This window comes from Carlito syrichta, unplaced genomic scaffold (assembly GCF_000164805.1).
Source record: "Carlito syrichta isolate Samal-C Ts95f unplaced genomic scaffold, Tarsius_syrichta-2.0.1 Scaffold305248, whole genome shotgun sequence".
NCBI lineage: Eukaryota > Metazoa > Chordata > Mammalia > Primates > Tarsiidae > Carlito > Carlito syrichta.
Genome location: NW_007249344.1, coordinates 311,160 through 329,105, shown reverse-complemented (window position 1 = coordinate 329,105; position 17,946 = coordinate 311,160). Strand labels below are relative to the sequence as shown.

Below are 17,946 nucleotides of genomic sequence, written 5' to 3'. Positions count from 1 at the left end.
AGCCCAGCAGGTCAAGGCTGCGGTGGCCAGGAGCGGCCACTGCACTCCAGTCTGGGAGACTGAGTGAGACTCCAACTCAAAAAAAAAGAAATAACTTAAAAATAGAGAAGAATTGACTAATTTATAACTCATTATAACTCATTAAGTTTTCCCATAACATTCAGGTTAAATAAAAATTATATTCTTCATAGTCTTAAAAATTAGTGAAACCTTAGCTTTACTGATTGGGATATCCTATGATATAAACGAGAGGGCTTTTTTCATTTATTTTTTTTTTTAAAACTGACTTTAAGAATGATTTCTCAGTGGCCTCATAAAAATCCAGAAAAACAGTTTCACAAATTTTCGTGCAACTCAGCATTTTTAAGGTAGTTTTCCCAATGCCCTGCAGACACCAATTCTAGTGTGTCTTGAGGAAATTAGGGGGAGTCTGAATGGCAAATAGATTTAGATTTAACCTATTCCTTTTTCTAATCTTTGGTCTTCTCTGTGATGTAAAGAAAATTAACCAAATATTAACTTTTAGAAAAGGAAATAGTCCTAATGCTCATGGCAGCACATGGCTACTCGGTATCTGTCACTCACTCTGTGTGGCCTTTGTCCATGGTGTAACCCACCTCCTTTCTCCCTCCCTGCCCGCTTGCCACTTACACTTCAGGCAAGCCGTGCTCTTTGCTGTTTCTGGAAAAGGCCCTGTGCTTGGATATGTCTAGGTCTCTGTTGACTGTGGCCTTCTGTTCCCTGTCAAAATTCCCTGACATTCCAAGCCTTGTTCCAATGTCTTCTCTTCCAGACTGTTCTGATTCCCTCCTCTTCCTCTTCTGGGTGTTTTATGCCTTCCTGTGACACCACATTCTGCCTTCAAAAGCGAGGGGGTAATCAGGTCTATTTTATCAAAAAACAAACTACCAACAGCAGTAAAGAGGATGAATTAGAGAGAGAAAAAGACTAGAAACAGGGAAATCCATTGGTGGACCAATGCCATATTAGGAATGAAGACATTGGGAAGGATGAGGAAGAAAGAAATTGAGAGAAATATCAGAGCAATGACCATGAATAAAAGTACCTGAAGGGAAGAGAGGTTGTCAAAGTTTGTTCAGGGTATCTAGTTTGGGTGACAGAATAAATTAACCAAGAAAGAAACACTGAAAGAAGAGCCCGCTTGGAGGAAAAAGTTTAAAATGTGGTTTCATATTGTGTGAGAGGTGCTTATGGGATATCCAGCATCCAGGTGTAAAGGAATATGGGGGGAAAGGAAAAATAAGAATCCAGATCTCAAGAAAGAGAGAGCAGGGTTGTTGACCCCTATTGTGGGTTGGATATAAGACCACAGAATATAAACTAAGGAAGAGGCACTATCAAAGAGACCTGAAAACAGCGGGCAGAAAGATAGGAGACCCAGAAAAGCAGAAACCAGATGAGAAACGTTAAAAATAAGATATGGGTGGGATTGATGGCTCACGCCTGTAATCTCAGCACTTTAGGAGATGGAGATGAGAAGATTGCCTGAGCCCAGGGGTTCCAGACCATCCTGGGCAATTTGGCGAGGCCTTGTCTCTACAATAAATCAAAATACTAGCCGGGTGTGCTGGCGTGCGCCTGTGGTTCCAGCTACTTGGAAGGCTGAGGTGGAAGGATTGCCTGAGCCCAACAGGTCGAGGCTGCAGTGGCCTTGAGTGTGTTACTACACACCAGCCTGGGTGACAGAGTGAGATTCCGACTCAGAAAAAAGAAAATAAAAAATAAGTGGTAGAGAAGGTCCCCAGTATTAAAGGCTGGAAGAATGCTGGAGAACTCAAGTAGATTTAAAATTAAAAGAAGGCTTTAACATTGGCCATAAGAAAAGCTTTCAAGAGTTTTTATAAGCAAAGTTTCAGTAAATTTAAATGAGGTAAAAGTTAGATTGTAGTGGGTCAGGAAGTAAATAGAAATTGACAAACACAGACAGAGTTCAGTGGTGGAGATAGCTTGGAAGAGAAGGTACTACTAGGGTTAGAGTCATAAAGTATCTGCCTGGGGAAGGGGAAGGACAGAGCCAGTCAAGAGACATACATCAGAGAATCATCTGTGTATATTTCTTTTCTTTTCTTTTCTTTTCTTTTCTTTTTTTTTTTTGAGTCAGAGTCTCACTCTGTCGCCCAGACTAGAGTGCAGTGGCCACTCCCGGCCACTGCAGCCTCAACCTGCTGGGCTCCGGCGATCCTTCCGCCTCAGCCTTCCGAGTAGCCAGAATTACAGGCATGCGCTACCATGCCCGGCTAATTTTCTGATTTTATTGTAGAGATGAGGTCTCTCCTGGCCAGGCGGGTCTCAAACCCACGGACTCAGGCAATCCACTCAGCCTCCCAAAGGCGCAGGATTACAGGCTGAACCACCGAGCTCGGCTTGTGTATATTTCTGATCTCCTCTATCAGACATGTCCTTAACATCCTTGTGCCCCCCAGCCCAGTCTGTGTACCACAGTGACTTGAATCAAACAATTGTAGCTATGTGACTTTAACCATGAATTAAAGGATGTCAGGTAAGACTTCAGAGAATCAGAGATTGAATTAAAAGGTGAGATAGTGGTATTTTCTCACCTCTACTTTTGAAAGAAAACGAGGCAAATATTTAAATACTCTCCACAAATGGTTTGAAAAATAGTACCCCTACATAAAAATAATGTAATACGAGTGTTAAGGTTGCTCCTTGTTTTAGAGGAACTAAAAGATGATAGTTAATAGATTGCCAAATCCGGCAAAACCTCAAAATGCACAAGTTTTCTTTCTTCACAAGAAAAAGAGGTGGAAAAACATAAGTTATTTGCAACAGCCATATGAAAAGCAGCAGTGTTAAGTCTTGTTTACATGCAACAAACACATAATAGAAAAATTGACTATGAGATACAGCCTTACTAATTGTCAAAAGCCTGATATGATTAAAAATTTATCCCCTAGATATTGAAAGACAAAAATATTTTTAATAAGACTCATCTGACCAGACACGATGGCTCAGCCTGTAATCCCAGAACTTTGGGAGGCTAAGGCGAGAGGATTGCCTGAACCTGGGGGTTCAAGACCAGCCTGGGCAACTTGGTGAGACCTCGTCTCTACAGTAAATCACAAAAACTAGCCGGGCATGGTGGCATGTGCCTGTAGTTCCAGCTACTTGGAAGGTTGAGGCAGAAGGATCACCTAAGCCCAGAAGGTCGAGGCTGCAGTGGCTGTGAGTATGCCACTGCACTCCAGCCTGGGCAATAAGAGTGAGACTCCAACTCAAAAAAAAGACTCATCTTATTGCATTCTTCTATTTCTATTGATTTTGAAAATCTGCTTTAATCAATCTTTGTAGTTAGGTAGCATTTGTCTTTGATGATCTTACAATTAAGTGTTTTAAAAACATGTCAATTTGTTGTTTCTTGGCACTATACAGAAATCCAAAAAGCAAGATATCTAACTATTCTGTGTGTTTGGAGATTGTGTGTTCAGTAATATCAGTACTAAATACACAATGTAGAGTCTGTAATATGCTAATAGTGAACTGCATTCAGTTCAGAAAAAGTGTGTTGTATCTGTAAAGGTATGCTAATATACTTTTACCAGAAATTAATGAGTCTCTATCAAACCCAGTCTTCCTGGAGGTAGCCTACTGATTCTGATATTGACAATTTTTTTTTTTTAGAGTTTTTTGTTTTTTATTTTAGTAGAGGTAGAATCTTGCTTTGTTGCCCAGGCTGATCTTGAACTCCCAGCCTCAAGTGATCCTCCCACCTTGGCCTCCCAAAGCACTGGGTTTACAGGCATGTGCCACTGCCCTCAACGATACAATTTTTTTTTTAACCAAGACACAAGGTGATTATCCTAAATATGAAACCGAATGCCATCATTTGGACCATGTAGACATTTGTAGAATTTTGGAGCTAAATTTAGGACTAAAGGAAGGAGCCTTTAGAGATCTTCTTTTCCAAGTTCCTTATTCTATAGATAAAGCAGCTGAGAACCAGAGAAGCTAAGTAATTTTCTTGAAGTCACATAGCTGGTTTGTCACTGTGCTGAAACTAGAAAATAGACTTCTGACTGTGTCAAGTGCAGTATTAATTCGATTGCTTTCCAGAGAGGCCTTAAGTTCTTGCTTAATGACTCACAGTAATTAATACATGGATCATTTTCCTTCTGTCTTTTAAGATTAATCAGCAATGGTAGAAGATATGGAAAATGAACACTCTCAGTCTTTATCTGTCTGGTCCCCAATCTAGAATGCTAATCTTCTATGTCTAAGCTCTAACTGTAGACTTAAAGGAACCAACACTCCAACCTCCATAACCTCCCTCATCTTGGTTCTCAGATTCTCCACTCCAAGGGTGGAAACTGAGGTTCAAAAATTACTTACCTAAAAAACAGCATTTCCTGAACAATTTAAAGACAGATAGCTAGGCAGATAGACAGATTTGGTTTTCAGGGTTTGTTCTTTATCTGTAAAGAGGTCAGGTGCCATGGCTACCAATCTGGTCCATAACCGACAACAGTCATAGTTGCCCCAAATCGTAAGTAATAAAAGCTGTGTTTATTAAGCATACCATATGCCTGGCACTGTGCTAAACACTTCCAGTGCCTTCTCTCATTCCCTCATATGAGGGAGATAGGTTTGATTACGTGAGACTCAAAAGCAACAGAACAAAATAGACTTTTTTCTCCTACAAAAAAATGCAGACAAGTAAACATTTTATTTCCTCCTCAGCTTCAGATTTCTGTTTATGCAAATTTAGTTCCACCATATGAGATGTATTTTTCAGCCCTTTTACAAACCATAGTATGTAAAAAACATGAAAATCACCTGTATAATTAGTTGTTTTGTTAGTTATTGGAACCTAATCTGTAGCATGGGCATTTAACAATAGAAATAATTTATTCATAAAACAGCCTTTTGTGCTGGGCGTCTTGACTCATGCCTGTAATCCCAGCAATCTGGGGGACTGGGACCAGAGGATTGCCTGAGCCCAGGAGTTTGAGACCAGCCTGGGCAACATAACAAGAACTCGTTTCAACAATAAATCAAAAAAATTAGCCAGACGTGTTGGCATGCACCTGTAGTCTCCACTACTTGGAAGGCTGAAGCAGAAGGATCACCTGAGCCCAGCAGGTCAAGACTCATACATTAGCTGTGATTACTGCACTTCAGCCTGGGTGACAGAGTGAGATTCTGACTCAAACAAGATAAAAAAAATAAAAAAGATTTAACCTTTTGTGAGAACTTCAACTTATAAAAATTAACATTTTATTTAGGTTCCAGCAGAAGTATTTTGCTTTTAATATCGTCTGATTCAAAAATGACTTTTTAAAGAGGTTTTTTTTTTTTTTTCTATTTTGTTAAGTTATGGAAAACAGGACCAGGAAATGTAAAAAATGTCTATCTTTGGCTGTTTGTTTATTTTAAATTAACTTTTTTGATTGCCATTAGGAAAAAACTGCTTTCCTTGGCGTATAAACTTTTGTGTATATTTATAGCTTCTTACCTGTAAAAATTTAACCATAACCTAGAACATTGTCTGGCACACAGTATTCACTTGATAATTATTCACTGAGTGAAGAGACAGTATTATGTGATCTGTGAAATAACTAAAGTCCAAGAGCAAAAGAAAATTGATTATTCTAGTCACTTCTATTTCCATATAGGATTACTCTGATTTTTTTCCAAGTTTTACATCAAAATTTCTTCTTTAATACACCTTAATTCTTACTTGGTGCTTTCATGATCACTTTCCCAAACTTCCCAATGTACCTACACAGTGTCTCATTTTCTGTTTTTAAACTAGATATTTTGGAGTTTAATTCATCAAACATTTATTGTTACCTACTATGTATATTTTGTTACACCCTGGAGCAAAGATGAGAAAGCCTGTTACTCATCTCATATAATGTATATTCCAGTAAAATAACCAATATACCCCAACATGATAGAATAGTAATAGTTTGATACATGAATCAATATATGCATACAACAGCAACCTATCACTTAGAAGCTTTTTCTAATCTGTCCCAAACCCCAGGTTTTTTATATACTCCTAACTGGGCATAGGGATGGCCTATCAGAATGTCCCATGGAAGACATATAATCTTAGAACATCACCAAGTGATCCCTCCTTATCCCTGGGACATTGGTTCCAGGACCCTCTTGGATACCAGAATTCCCAAGGCACAAGTCTCTGATATAAAATCAGGCAGTATTTGCACATCACCTATGCACATCTTTCATATTCCTTAGATCATCTTTAGGCTACTTATAATACCTAATACAATGTAAATGCTATATAAATGGTTATTATACTGTATTACTTCATTTGGTTTTTTTTTTGTTTTTTTTTTTTTGAGTTGGAGTCTCACTCTGTCACCCAGACTGGAGTGCAGTGGCCGCTTCCGGCCACCGCAGCCTCGACCTGCTGGGCTCCAGCGATCCTTCCGCCTCAGCCTTCCAAGTAGCCAGAATTACAGGCATGCGCTACCATGCCCAGCTGATTTTTTTTTTTTTTTATTTTTTGTAGAGATGAGGTCTCGAACCTGCGGGCTCAGGCAATCCACTCACCTCAGCCTCCCAAAGGCGCGGGATTACAAGCTGAGCCACCGAGCCCGGCCATTTGTATTTTATTATTCTTATTTTTATTGGTTATTTTTTCCAAATATTTTTGATCCATGGTTGGTTGAATCCGCAGATGCAGAACTCATGGAAACTATATAAGGAAGTGAGTGATTGAGTCTATCTGAGTAAAATAGTCAAGAACAGCTTTACAGGGGACTTGGAAGGAATCTGCTATCTCGGTTATGTTTTTTTTTTTTTAATTTCAAAATATATTAGACAAGGACTTAATATGTGCCAGACATTGTACTAAGTACTGAGGATTCAATGATAAAGATTCCTGCCTTCATGGAGGTGATATTGCAGGGAGGGAAATAAAACATTCTAGATAATCAGTGCTATGAAAGATAATACAGTGAGAAATGACATCATATCCTGAGGGACTCAAACAAATCTAGGGGCAGTTGATGGTGAGGGGACTCATCAATAGTTAAGAATGTGAACAACCATTCACCATTCCCCATCCCCATGGACCTAAAAAGAAAGAAAAGAGGGAAGAGTGAGTAGGAGACAAGATTTTTTACCCAAAAAATGGCGGTTATTTAAAGATTTCTGTTTGAAGGGGTCATGTACAAAGGATATATTTACGAAAAGTATCTAAATATACACTAATTTAACTTAAAGGAATCCTAACTGAAAGATAAGATTCTCTTCCCTCTAGCTCCCAGGTCTCTAAGGAGGCCCCCACAACCCAGTAGTTAAATTAGTTGATGCAAAAGTTGATTTAGAGTCAACTGAAATGAATTTACGAATTTGAGACTTAAGGCTGTAGATCAGTTTCATCTCTGGCAAATCCAAAGTAAAATTCACTAAGTACTCAGATGAACATTTTTTCATGTGTTTTTATGTCTTATGTTAGAAATGCTACCTTTAGGCCGGGCGTGGTGGCTCAAGCCTATAATCCCAGCACTTTGGTAGGCCGAGCCGAGAGGGTTGCCTGAGCCCACAGGTTCAAGAGTAGCCTGGGCAACATGGCGAGACCTCATCACTACAATAAATCAAAAAATTAGCTGGGCATGGTAGCATGCGCCTATAGTTCCGGCTACTTGTAAGACTGAGATGGAATGATCGCCTGAACCTAGCAGGTCGAGACTGTGGTGGCCGGGAGCATGCCACTGCACTCCAGCCTGGGCGACGGAGTGAGACTACAACTCAAAAAGAAAGAAAGAAATGCTACCTTTAGCATAGCATATAGTAAAGAACTGTTCATCTATCCATTCTGGTATTCAACAACCATTGACTGAGGGCCACTAAGTGTGAGAAATATAAATGAATATGGCACAGTGTCTGCCCTCAAGGAGCATAGGAGCATATAGTCTAGTGATGGAGACCATCATAAAAACACATCATTATGATGCCACATGGTGAGTGTAAGAAGAGAGCTATGCAGGGAGTAATAGTGGATACAAGAGCCAAATGCCCTTATTATGGGAATTACAAAGAGTCCAAAGTGTGCCCTCAAAGTAATATTATTCAAATGACATTTGTGAAATGGTTGGAAGGAAGGAAAACATATCTGAGTTGAAAAGTTACAGTTATTTTACCTCCAATTTAGGTCTTACCAGTTTCTCTTAAATATTGCTCTTTGCCTTTTTTCTTTTGTTATTTTCTACTTTCACACTTTCTCGCCCCATAAGGAGCCATATATTAAGGATATTGTTTTCCTGACACAGTGTTAATTGGCAATTCTAGAGAGTCTGGGGATAATTATGGCTTCTCTCCACTACATGTAAAGGTACTTTCTGGCCTAATAAGATGAAATAAAGCACCATTCATATTTCTTCATAACAAGGACAAAACAGACCATACAAACTCCCTGAGAACAAAGCCTATGCCTGCAAAACTTTGAATCCTGCACAATTCCTTCCTTTAATTTATGAAACATTTTAATCCTTCTTAGTGTTTGACCTTATGTCAAGGGCTAGGGAATACAAAGATAAAGAAGACATCATCCCTGGCCTTCAGGACTTCATTCTATAGTGGGCTAAACAGGCATATAAAATAAAGAGTTACAGTACAACGTGAAAAATTGCTGTCATCAAAATATATACTAAGGATTGGTGGAGTTCAGGGGAAGGAATAATTAACTATGCTTGAAAAAACCAGGGAAAGCCTCACAAAGGAGGTGACATTTGAATTGGGTCTTGAGGGGTGAATAAGAGTTGGTTCTCAATTATTTCATGCTTAAGTAAACATATTTTCCAACCTTTGCTAAAGTCTTATATTACTTCATCTTCCTGGCAGGATCATGCATTAACTTTTCTTTAATTAAAGAGATGAACAATTTAATTTTTACTGATAAGTCTATACTACTGTTGTGAAATAAAAACATAAGCAAAGTGGTAGATAGAAACCAGAATTTGAGATTAGTGGAGGGAGGAGGGGCTTTTACTACGTGGGAACTAGGACCAGGGAAAGAGCAGTGTACATTTGGAACGGTAGTAATTCAGTGATTCATTCTGTCATTCCTCTTCCTCTGTAGCCATCAGGTTTGGGCGGATGCCACAGGCCGAGAAGGAGAAGCTGTTGGCAGAGATCTCCAGTGATATCGACCAGCTGAACCCAGAGTCTGCTGACCTCCGGGCCCTGGCAAAACATTTGTATGACTCATACATAAAGTCCTTCCCGCTGACCAAAGCAAAGGCCAGGGCGATCTTGACAGGAAAGACAACAGACAAATCAGTTAGTTCTCTTCTGCTATCTTAATTGGGGGTGGCTGAGGGTTTGTGTGTGTGTGTGTGTGTGTGTGTGTGTGTGTGTGTGTGTGTGTGTGTTTTCTTTGAGTAAATGATTTACTATGTTACACATACATATGCAGAATACTGTTCAATTGTTGGTTGTTAACATCTTGCAGACTGAGTCTGAAACTCAGGAAGTGCTTTCAGATAGGATAAGTAAACATTATTTTGAAAAAGGAAAAAAGTCCTCCAAGTTCTAAAAGAATTTTTGAGAATAGTATCAGAACATACTGATCATCTTAACTTTAATGAATGAACTCAAGCCCCCTTATCCTGCTACCCTCTTTCGGGACCCATCTGTTTTCCTGACATGTTTTCCTGGCCAGAGCAACATTGATTCAATCAGCCTTGCTTTTTCTCTGGGAAGGACCTAGTCTAGGTTTGGAAAAGCTATTCAGCCCCACTCTTACCTTTCAGGAGAACTACCAGGGTTACCTCTTAGGTAGTTCAATATGGGGCACAAAAATGCATTTTAGATATTGTATTACCTTTCTTTCCTTGTTGCACTCTACTGACTCTTCCTGGGGAACTGGAAGTTCTATCCTTTTATTACGTAGTCAGTTTTATCTTCTGCAAGGCTCTGAGCTGCCTGGGCTAGTCCAGTGGACTCTCAAACATCTGTAGGCTCATTGAATAGCATTGTTTAGAAAACCCAGAAGGGGTTGTCATTGAATCAAGTTTTCCAAGAGGCAAAACTCTTCCCTGATCAGAAACTGAGAAAGCAACATGGAATTATATTAAACAATTATATTAAACAAAACTGTGCCAGCATTCTAGTTCCAGTACTGCCATCAGTATGGAGTGTGACCTGGATCACGTCTCTGTACCTTAGCTTTTAAAGACAAGGTCTGGCTTTTATTCTAATGTCTGCAGAATGTTCTAGGGAAGTTAGTGCTGCAGAACATGCTCAGAAGACACTGTCCCAGCCCTGGAAAGTCCCTGTATGCAGTTGTTTATTTTCAGATGAATACCTCCAGGAGAGCTGTGCAGTTACTTGATAGATATGTGTAACTTTTCTCCCCTTCAGATATTTTGTTGGGAAAATCTCATTACCCTTTAGTGTATCTTGATGACTATCTCAAGATGTAATTTTTTTCCTTTTAGCAAAACGGTTTAGAAAGAGTGGAATCAGCTAATAGAAAAATAAAATTGCCAGGCTTGGTGACTCATGCTTGTAGTCCTGGCCCTTTGGGAGGCCACAGTAGGAGGATCACTTGAGACCAGGAGTTCTAGTCCAGCCTGGGCAACATAGGGAGACCCTGTCTCTACAAAAAAAAATTGAAAATTAAAAATAATAAAACTGTGGGATAGAGCCACATGCTGATAAGGACAATGGTTTTTTTTGGTTTAAAAAACAGGTCTTTGCTGCCTTAAAAATAATATACCTGGACCCAGTTCTTTACAAATTCAGAAAATCTTGCACATGTATTAGTTTCAAGCTAAATAGCCATCTTCCCATTGCAATGATTATTCTCCTTTTAAAGTTGAGGAAACTGAAGTCCAGAGAGGTTACACATTTTGTTCTGGGATCCCACAGTAACTGTCTGGAAGAACCTGGACTATAATGCAGGCTTTCTGACCTCTAGTTTAGAGTACTTAGCATGGCAGTTCCTCAATACCACAGTACTTTGGGAAGCAAGTCTTTCCTGTTGGCTAGCAATGAGCAGGGAGACATATACACCAAGAAAACATCACTCTGAGAAAGCTTTCTGAATGTGATTTCTTTTTATCAATTTTTAGAACCATAGGAATTGTTCATCTCATTCTGCTATCTCAGCATATTCACAACTGGGGACTTTTTCTTGTGCTGTTTTGTTCTTCTTAAATTACAAAAGTCAGAAGTCCATGGTTAGGACTGCTGTCTTCCACATGCACAGGACGACAGAACATGGGGAAAGTCAAGCTAAGTCTCTGTATTCATTCAAGGACTAAATTGGGCCATAGCAAATCAAAAGTAAATGAAGACCTCTACATAGCTGATTTGACTACAGAAAATAAACTGTTCATGTCCAGGTAGAAAAATAACAGGAAAGTTAAAGTAATGTAGCTAAAAAGAGGTACACTTTCAGACAGATTACAACAGCTTACTGAGAGCAAGTCTGGGAGACCCAGAACTGAGGATGGGATAGCTGAAGGGGAAAGAGCCCCAAAGCAAACTATTTACTGTGTGGTTTTGGCTTTGGTCATTTAGTTTCCAGAAACTACTTTCTCACCTTTTCTTCATCTCCCAATGAAGATCAGCAATCCTTGCTGGAAATTCTATCAATATAATAGTACCTGTAGTCAAGAATTTAAGGCCGTGCTCGGTGACTCAGCCTGTAATCCCAGCATTCTGGGAGGCCAAGGTGAGTGGATTGCCTGAGCCCGCGGGTTCGAGACCCACCTGGGCAACTTGGTGAGACCTTGTCTCTACAATAAATCAAAAATTAGCCAGTTGTGGTAGCACGTGCCTGTAGTTCCAGCTACTTGGAAGGATCGCCGGAGCCCAGCAGGTCGAGGCTGCAGTGGCTGGGAGCAGCCACTGCACTCCAGTCTGGGTGACAGAGTGAGACTCTAATTAAAAAAAAAAAAGAATTTAAATTTATACCACTGGTGGCCAACATGTTCTTTTCTTTGGTACTGAAGGGCGTGCTTTGAAAACCTTATTCCAGTTTACTCCTTGACTCTAAATCTTTGTGTTAAAAAATAAGATAATTGAAGGCTCTTGATGGAATAAATAGGTATTATTACACTCTTTTATGAGAAAGGGCTACAAAATGCGTGGTGATATGCTTCCCAAGTTCAGAGGCCAAGTGTTTGTCATTGTCTTCCCTGAAGTAATGAGGACTATGCTTTGCCACTGATAGTTACTCAGACTGTATTTGCTTAATTGAGTTACAAACAGTTGCCTATGCTCTTTGAAATTCTGGACTTTCAACAGAGGGCTTCTAACTAGTCCAATATTTGCTCACCAAACTGGACTTTACTGATGATCTGGATACAGACAGAATTCCCTCTAAGTTAGGATCTGGGAAAAAAGAGAGCCTGGGCTAAATTAAAATAATTCATTCACTGATGACACAAAACTGAACTAGAGTTGTTTGGCACTGTCTTTTCTCCTTATCTTGCAAAATCAAATTAAGCACTAGTGGAAGGAAATAGTTCAGAGAGTAATATGGGAGAAAAAAAAAGAAAACCCAAAATGTGATTTCCAATGAGACTAGAGATTTGTTCTTTATCAACATGGCCATTGTTATTCATTTGATAGCATCTATCTCAGGGGTGTTATGTTATCTCTTGGCCAGGACTCCTGAAAGTTAAGATTTGCATGGATAGGAAAAGTTTTGCAGAAGTGTGGACTCTTGGGGGGAGCATTGCAAAAGTGACTGTGGCTGTACAGTAGAACAATTTGGGTTTCATTATCCACCCTGCTTGAGACTGATGTCATTAGTATTGGTTAGGCCAAGCCTGGGGGTGGCTATGCAGCTTAGTGGATGACCAGTTACCCAGAACCTTTGGAAAAGGAAATGACTTGATTGAAGAGGCCATCGTTTAAATTTATCTTACTGCTCAATGTCACCATTGCCTGTTATAGAATGCCTGCTACCCTCCCAGCATTTGCCTCCAGGCTGACCAGAGCTTCTCTCTCATCCTGGACTATAAAGTTCCTTCTCCTACATCGTATTCCCTAGGCTACTTGCACCTTTCACATTAGATCAATTAAATGCTCTTTCTCCCCTTCTGTCAACTTTAACCTCATATCTTTGGCGTATAATGCCCTACTTTTCATCGTTTTGCCTAAACAAGAATAATGCTTGGAAAGTTTAGGTTCAGGGCTAGGGAGAAATGGGATATGGAATCACTGGATACAGATCACCAGAGGAAAAATTTAGAAGCAACAGGCCCTTTTGTCACCCTCAAATAGGATGGAACTGAGTCTCCCCATAAACTACTTCTCTTTCAGTGGCTTGTTACAGCCAAGGCCCTTGGATCTGACTATACTCTGAAAACCAGGCATATGCCAGAACTCGGGTGCTCTGTTTCATGAAGGCAGTTTGATAACCAAATGGACTTTGGAAGTTCCTGGTGTTTGACTATTACCCTGGTGCAATGATCACACTGGGTGTGTATCATTGTCACATGATCCCATGTTTGTTGATGAAAATAAACAGAGAGTGCTTTTCAAAAACCATTTTCAGTGCCATGGTTTGTCATAAAACAATAAATAGAAAAACCCTTGGTGTGCCTGCCAATTTTTCACCCCCTATCTAAGAGATGGCAAAGTTCTGACTGCACTCTATCTGCAAATGAGAAATAAAACTTTTTATTTGTACTATATTGGACTTTGGGCTCCAAAGCATCACATTGTTTATGATAGGTACATGTGGAGTCACTGTTTTTATAATTATATGAGCAAACTGGTGCCATCAGAAAAATGGTCATTCTAAGTAGCGTGTGAAATATGAAACTAGTGAATAATAAAACCAATATGGAAATGTAAACTTTTGTGGAAACATTTCTGAACCCATTTAAGTTTGTGCATTCAAAAATGTACGATGACTGTCAAGTCCAGTGACTCAAACTATTGCAAAGATATCTATCCTTTTAAGTCATATGTTTGCAGCTAAACAAAGTGTGTCTGCAACTTTCCCTTTGTCTCTGGAAAAGCTTGAATGACCTGGAAGGAATTTGCTCACCTGAGAAGAAAGACATCAAGCAAGCCCTCAGAGAAAGAGGTGTAGGGACCCCAGTAGAAAAAAAGAGCAGGATAGTAGGACTGATTTGTTTCCGTGGCTCCTGGAGAAGCTGGGCTCCTGGGATCATTACTCCATATGTCAATATTAATCAAATAAATTCTGTTGCAGGGGCTGTCAGGAATAGCTAAGATATAACAGATCTAAACTTGTAGTGTTCTTTTAGAGAATAAGTAAAAAATAATATTCTATATATTTAAGAAGAAAAAAAACACTTGGATTTTTTTCTTTTCCAATGGTCGGACTCATTTGGCCAACACCCTTGTTTACCCGCTGAGTAACTTTTTGGCTGGTAATGGATTATTTTCTAAGAGCTCTGGTTATGTGCTGGTTCATTACGGTGTAGATAATTCTTCTTATTAAGTTTTCATTTGTTTGTCTTAAATCTCTAAACCACACAGGAAAGCAGTATTATAGCTGACAGGCTTTCAGACTTCTCTTCCATCTCACACAGCACCTAACCAGCACCTCTAGGAAACAATAGTTCAAAAGGCATTGCCTCAAGATCCTAGCATATAAGAGCTTTAATTTAAAAGCCCCAGTTCACCCAAGAACAGTAATTCTATTTTAAAAAGGAAAAAGAAGTGGGGATGTCCTATAGAAAGCAGTGGAAAGGAGAAAGCTCTACCAAGAATCAGGAGCACAAGTGCTGGTAAAGGGTTTGCTATAAATGACCGTTTCACTTTGGGAAGCCTTGTGGATCCAGTTTATTCATTAGTCATAGAATGATGATGCAGGTTATTTCTGAAGACCCCTTACATTCTCTAAATCCCATGGTTCTCAACAAGAGAGAAACAGACTAACAGGGGCAGAACAAGAAGAGGTGGAGGAAACCAAACCAATGCATTTTGGATTAACATTTCCCCTTTGTAGCCAATCATGGAGATCTGTGTGTATCAATGGTGATGAAAGTCAGTCAGAAGCATAAAAAAGAAGGAAACAAAATGAAGAAGACAGACCCTAAGATTTAAACTTGAGAAACTAAGGCTATCGGGAAAGCTCCATGCGATGAGGCCCACATTTTTCCAAGCCTGCTTAAACTCTGACCAGGCTACCAGGTGATTGTTTGAGAGAAGGTAGAGTGGTTTACTACACGAATTTCTCACTCTGTCGCCCAGGCTGGAATGCAGTAGCATACTCATGGCCACCATGGCCTCAACCTTCTGGACTCAGGCGATCCTTCCACCTCAGCCTTCTAAGTAACTAAAACCACAGGTGTGCACCACCACACCCAGGTGACTTTTTTTATTTATTATAGAGGTGGAGTCTTGCCATGTTGCTCAGGCTGGTCTCGAACCCCTGAACTCAGGCAGTCCTCTCGCCTCTGCCTCCCAAAGTGCTGGGATTACAGGCATGAGCCACCGCACCTGGCATCTTTTTTTTTTTTTTTTTTTTAATTACGGAATGCTTCACAAGTTTGCATGTCGTCCTTCCTCAGGGACCATACTAATCATCTCTGTATCGTTCCAATTATATGTATATGTGCTGCCAAAGCTAACACTACTAGACAAATTTCAATCTGCCAAATTAGAGAAATAATCCAGAATACCCTGTGCTTTATGAATTTATTTTCTCATATATCTCCTTTAGCTTGCTATTTTATTATTCAAAAGGAGCTGTAAACTTAGAGCAGTCATGTACAATACCTTTTATAGCTCATATATTAAAATGCTGATGTTATTGGATTACTAAAGAACACTATTGCTCTATTTTTTCATTCAAAAAAGTAAACTTTTATTACTCTACTTTGTTTTCATTAAGGCTGTTTCCCCTATCATCTTGGTGTTCTATATAGGAAGCATGCCCTAGATCTGTAACTAAACTTACTCATCTATATAAAAGAATACTTGGCCAGGCACGGTGGCTCATGCCTACAAACCCAGCACTTTGGGAGGCCAAGGTGAGAGGATTGCCTGAGCCCACAGGTTTGAGACTAGCCTGGGCAACTTGGCAAGACCTCATCTCTACAATAAATCAAAAAATTAACTGGGTATGGTGGCGTGTGCCTGTAATTCCAACTACTTGGAAGGCTGAGATGGAAGGATCGCTTGAGTCTAGCAGGTCGAGGCTGCAGTGACCATGGCATGCCACTGCACTCCAGCCTGGGTGACAGAGTAAGACTCCAAGTCAAAAAAAAAGAATACCCTTGGCTTTGATATGTGAGCCATTTCTTTGAAAATAAAAATATATCAAAATCAGTTATATTTGTATCTTTCAAAAAAATATTGATTTTTTTATTCTCCCCTTACAGAATCCATTTTGCTTCCCTGGGAAAACTGAGTTCAAGTGTAGCCTTCTTCATTCTATTCTCACCTTTTTCTGGTCTGTCCAATGCATGAAAAAGTTCAGGCATTATTATGACCAGAGACAGAGTTACCATGAGGCTAAAGAAGCTTAGGCTTTAGGGCCCTCCTTTCAACAGAGCTCCTTCTAGTGCTCTGGAAAAGGTCAGAGCAATTTTATTCTCACAATTTGTATTACTTTTCTTAAAGAAAGCCCCATAAAACTGGATCCACCCCGTTCTAATCCTAGTTATAATTAAGCTTTCTTTCCTGTTAAAAAGGGTTGCTTATCCAGCCATTCGATGCAGCGTCTGAAGATAAAAACATTGCTAGCCCCAAACTAGAAGTGTAAAATCACTAAGACAAAATTTAAAGATGATATGTCTCCTTCTATAATGGCAAATCATTAGGTGATACTGTACAAGCTCATTGAACACAACCAGGAAAGTACAATACATTTTATATGGAACATTTCACAATAAGTGTAGTGTTAAATTAATGATTCAAGATAAATTCCACAGGCCAAGTTTGACTGAGGTTTTAAGGGGTGCGCTCTCTGTAAAGCAGGCCGGCCACTATTGTCTTACTAGGTTTGAGGGTAAGGAGGTCCCCTGTGAAATGTGAAAGTGATGTGTAAGTGAACTGTCTGCAATCTAAGAATTCATGAGTCTGTTACAAAGAAAGGCGAGCATGCCTGGGGATCACTTTTAGTTTGACAGATTCACAGAGAGACTGAAAGAATCTATGCAGACTTCAAAAATGCAGTGAAAACAGTGTAATCAGATATGACTAGGGAAAACAAACAAAAAACTCCACCTTGTGTTCATTTGCATGTCAGTACCCAGAATTCTCTTCCAGTTCACCACTTTTTCAGAATGCTGAAGGCTTTTTTGTTTGTTTTTTTTTAACTGAAATGGTTTGGCATAATGGTGGGGTGCTGATTCCTCTCTCTGTCCTTGAGTAAGTTTACTGCCAGGAAATCCTGACCAACCTCGATTGCCAAGGGGTTAAAGTCACATTGTTGTTAAATTGGGAGAGAAAATTAGCAGGATTTTGTGCCCTATGTTCAACTACCACAGTTTCAAAAACAGGAACCCGGGGCTGTATATGCGGGGACAGGGGAAGTAAAGGGGAAGAGTCACAAGGGCGATTTATCAGGGCATAGTTCCAGACAAATTGCTTACATGGAGGTGAGAGAATGATGCATACGTTCTGTGCCAAGAAGCCAAAGGGTTGAGCAGAAGCTCATCTGACAGTTGAAGTGAGCATTTCTGGGTCCAGCCTTTACATATGGGACGAGGTGATGGTTTTGTACTCGTGTACTTGTTGATCTTTTCAGATGTCCATACTGTCATATTCTTATGGCATTAAAGAAAGTACATATAGCCGGACTCGGTGGCTCAGCCTGTAATCCTGCGCCTTTGGGAGGCTGAGGTGATTGGATTGCCTGAGCCCGTGGGTTCAAGACCCGCCTGGGCAGCGAGACCTCATCTCTACAATAAATCAAAAAATCAGCCAGGCGTGGTAGCGCATGCCTGTAATTCCGGTTACTTGGAAGGCTGAGGTGGAAGGATCGCCAGAGCG

The 17,946-nt window shown here is 39.9% G+C and overlaps 1 protein-coding gene across 2 annotated transcripts in view; it reads left to right on the top strand.

The window, feature by feature from the left end:
• Window positions 1-17,946, top strand: part of PPARG (peroxisome proliferator activated receptor gamma) — a 155,535-nt gene that overhangs the window by 115,727 nt on the left and 21,862 nt on the right. For both annotated transcript variants that reach the window (XM_008061423.1, XM_008061422.2), the window contains one exon: window positions 9,092-9,291. In XM_008061423.1, the coding sequence (XP_008059614.1) occupies window positions 9,092-9,291 (200 nt within the window). The remainder of the gene's footprint in view (window positions 1-9,091; window positions 9,292-17,946) is intronic.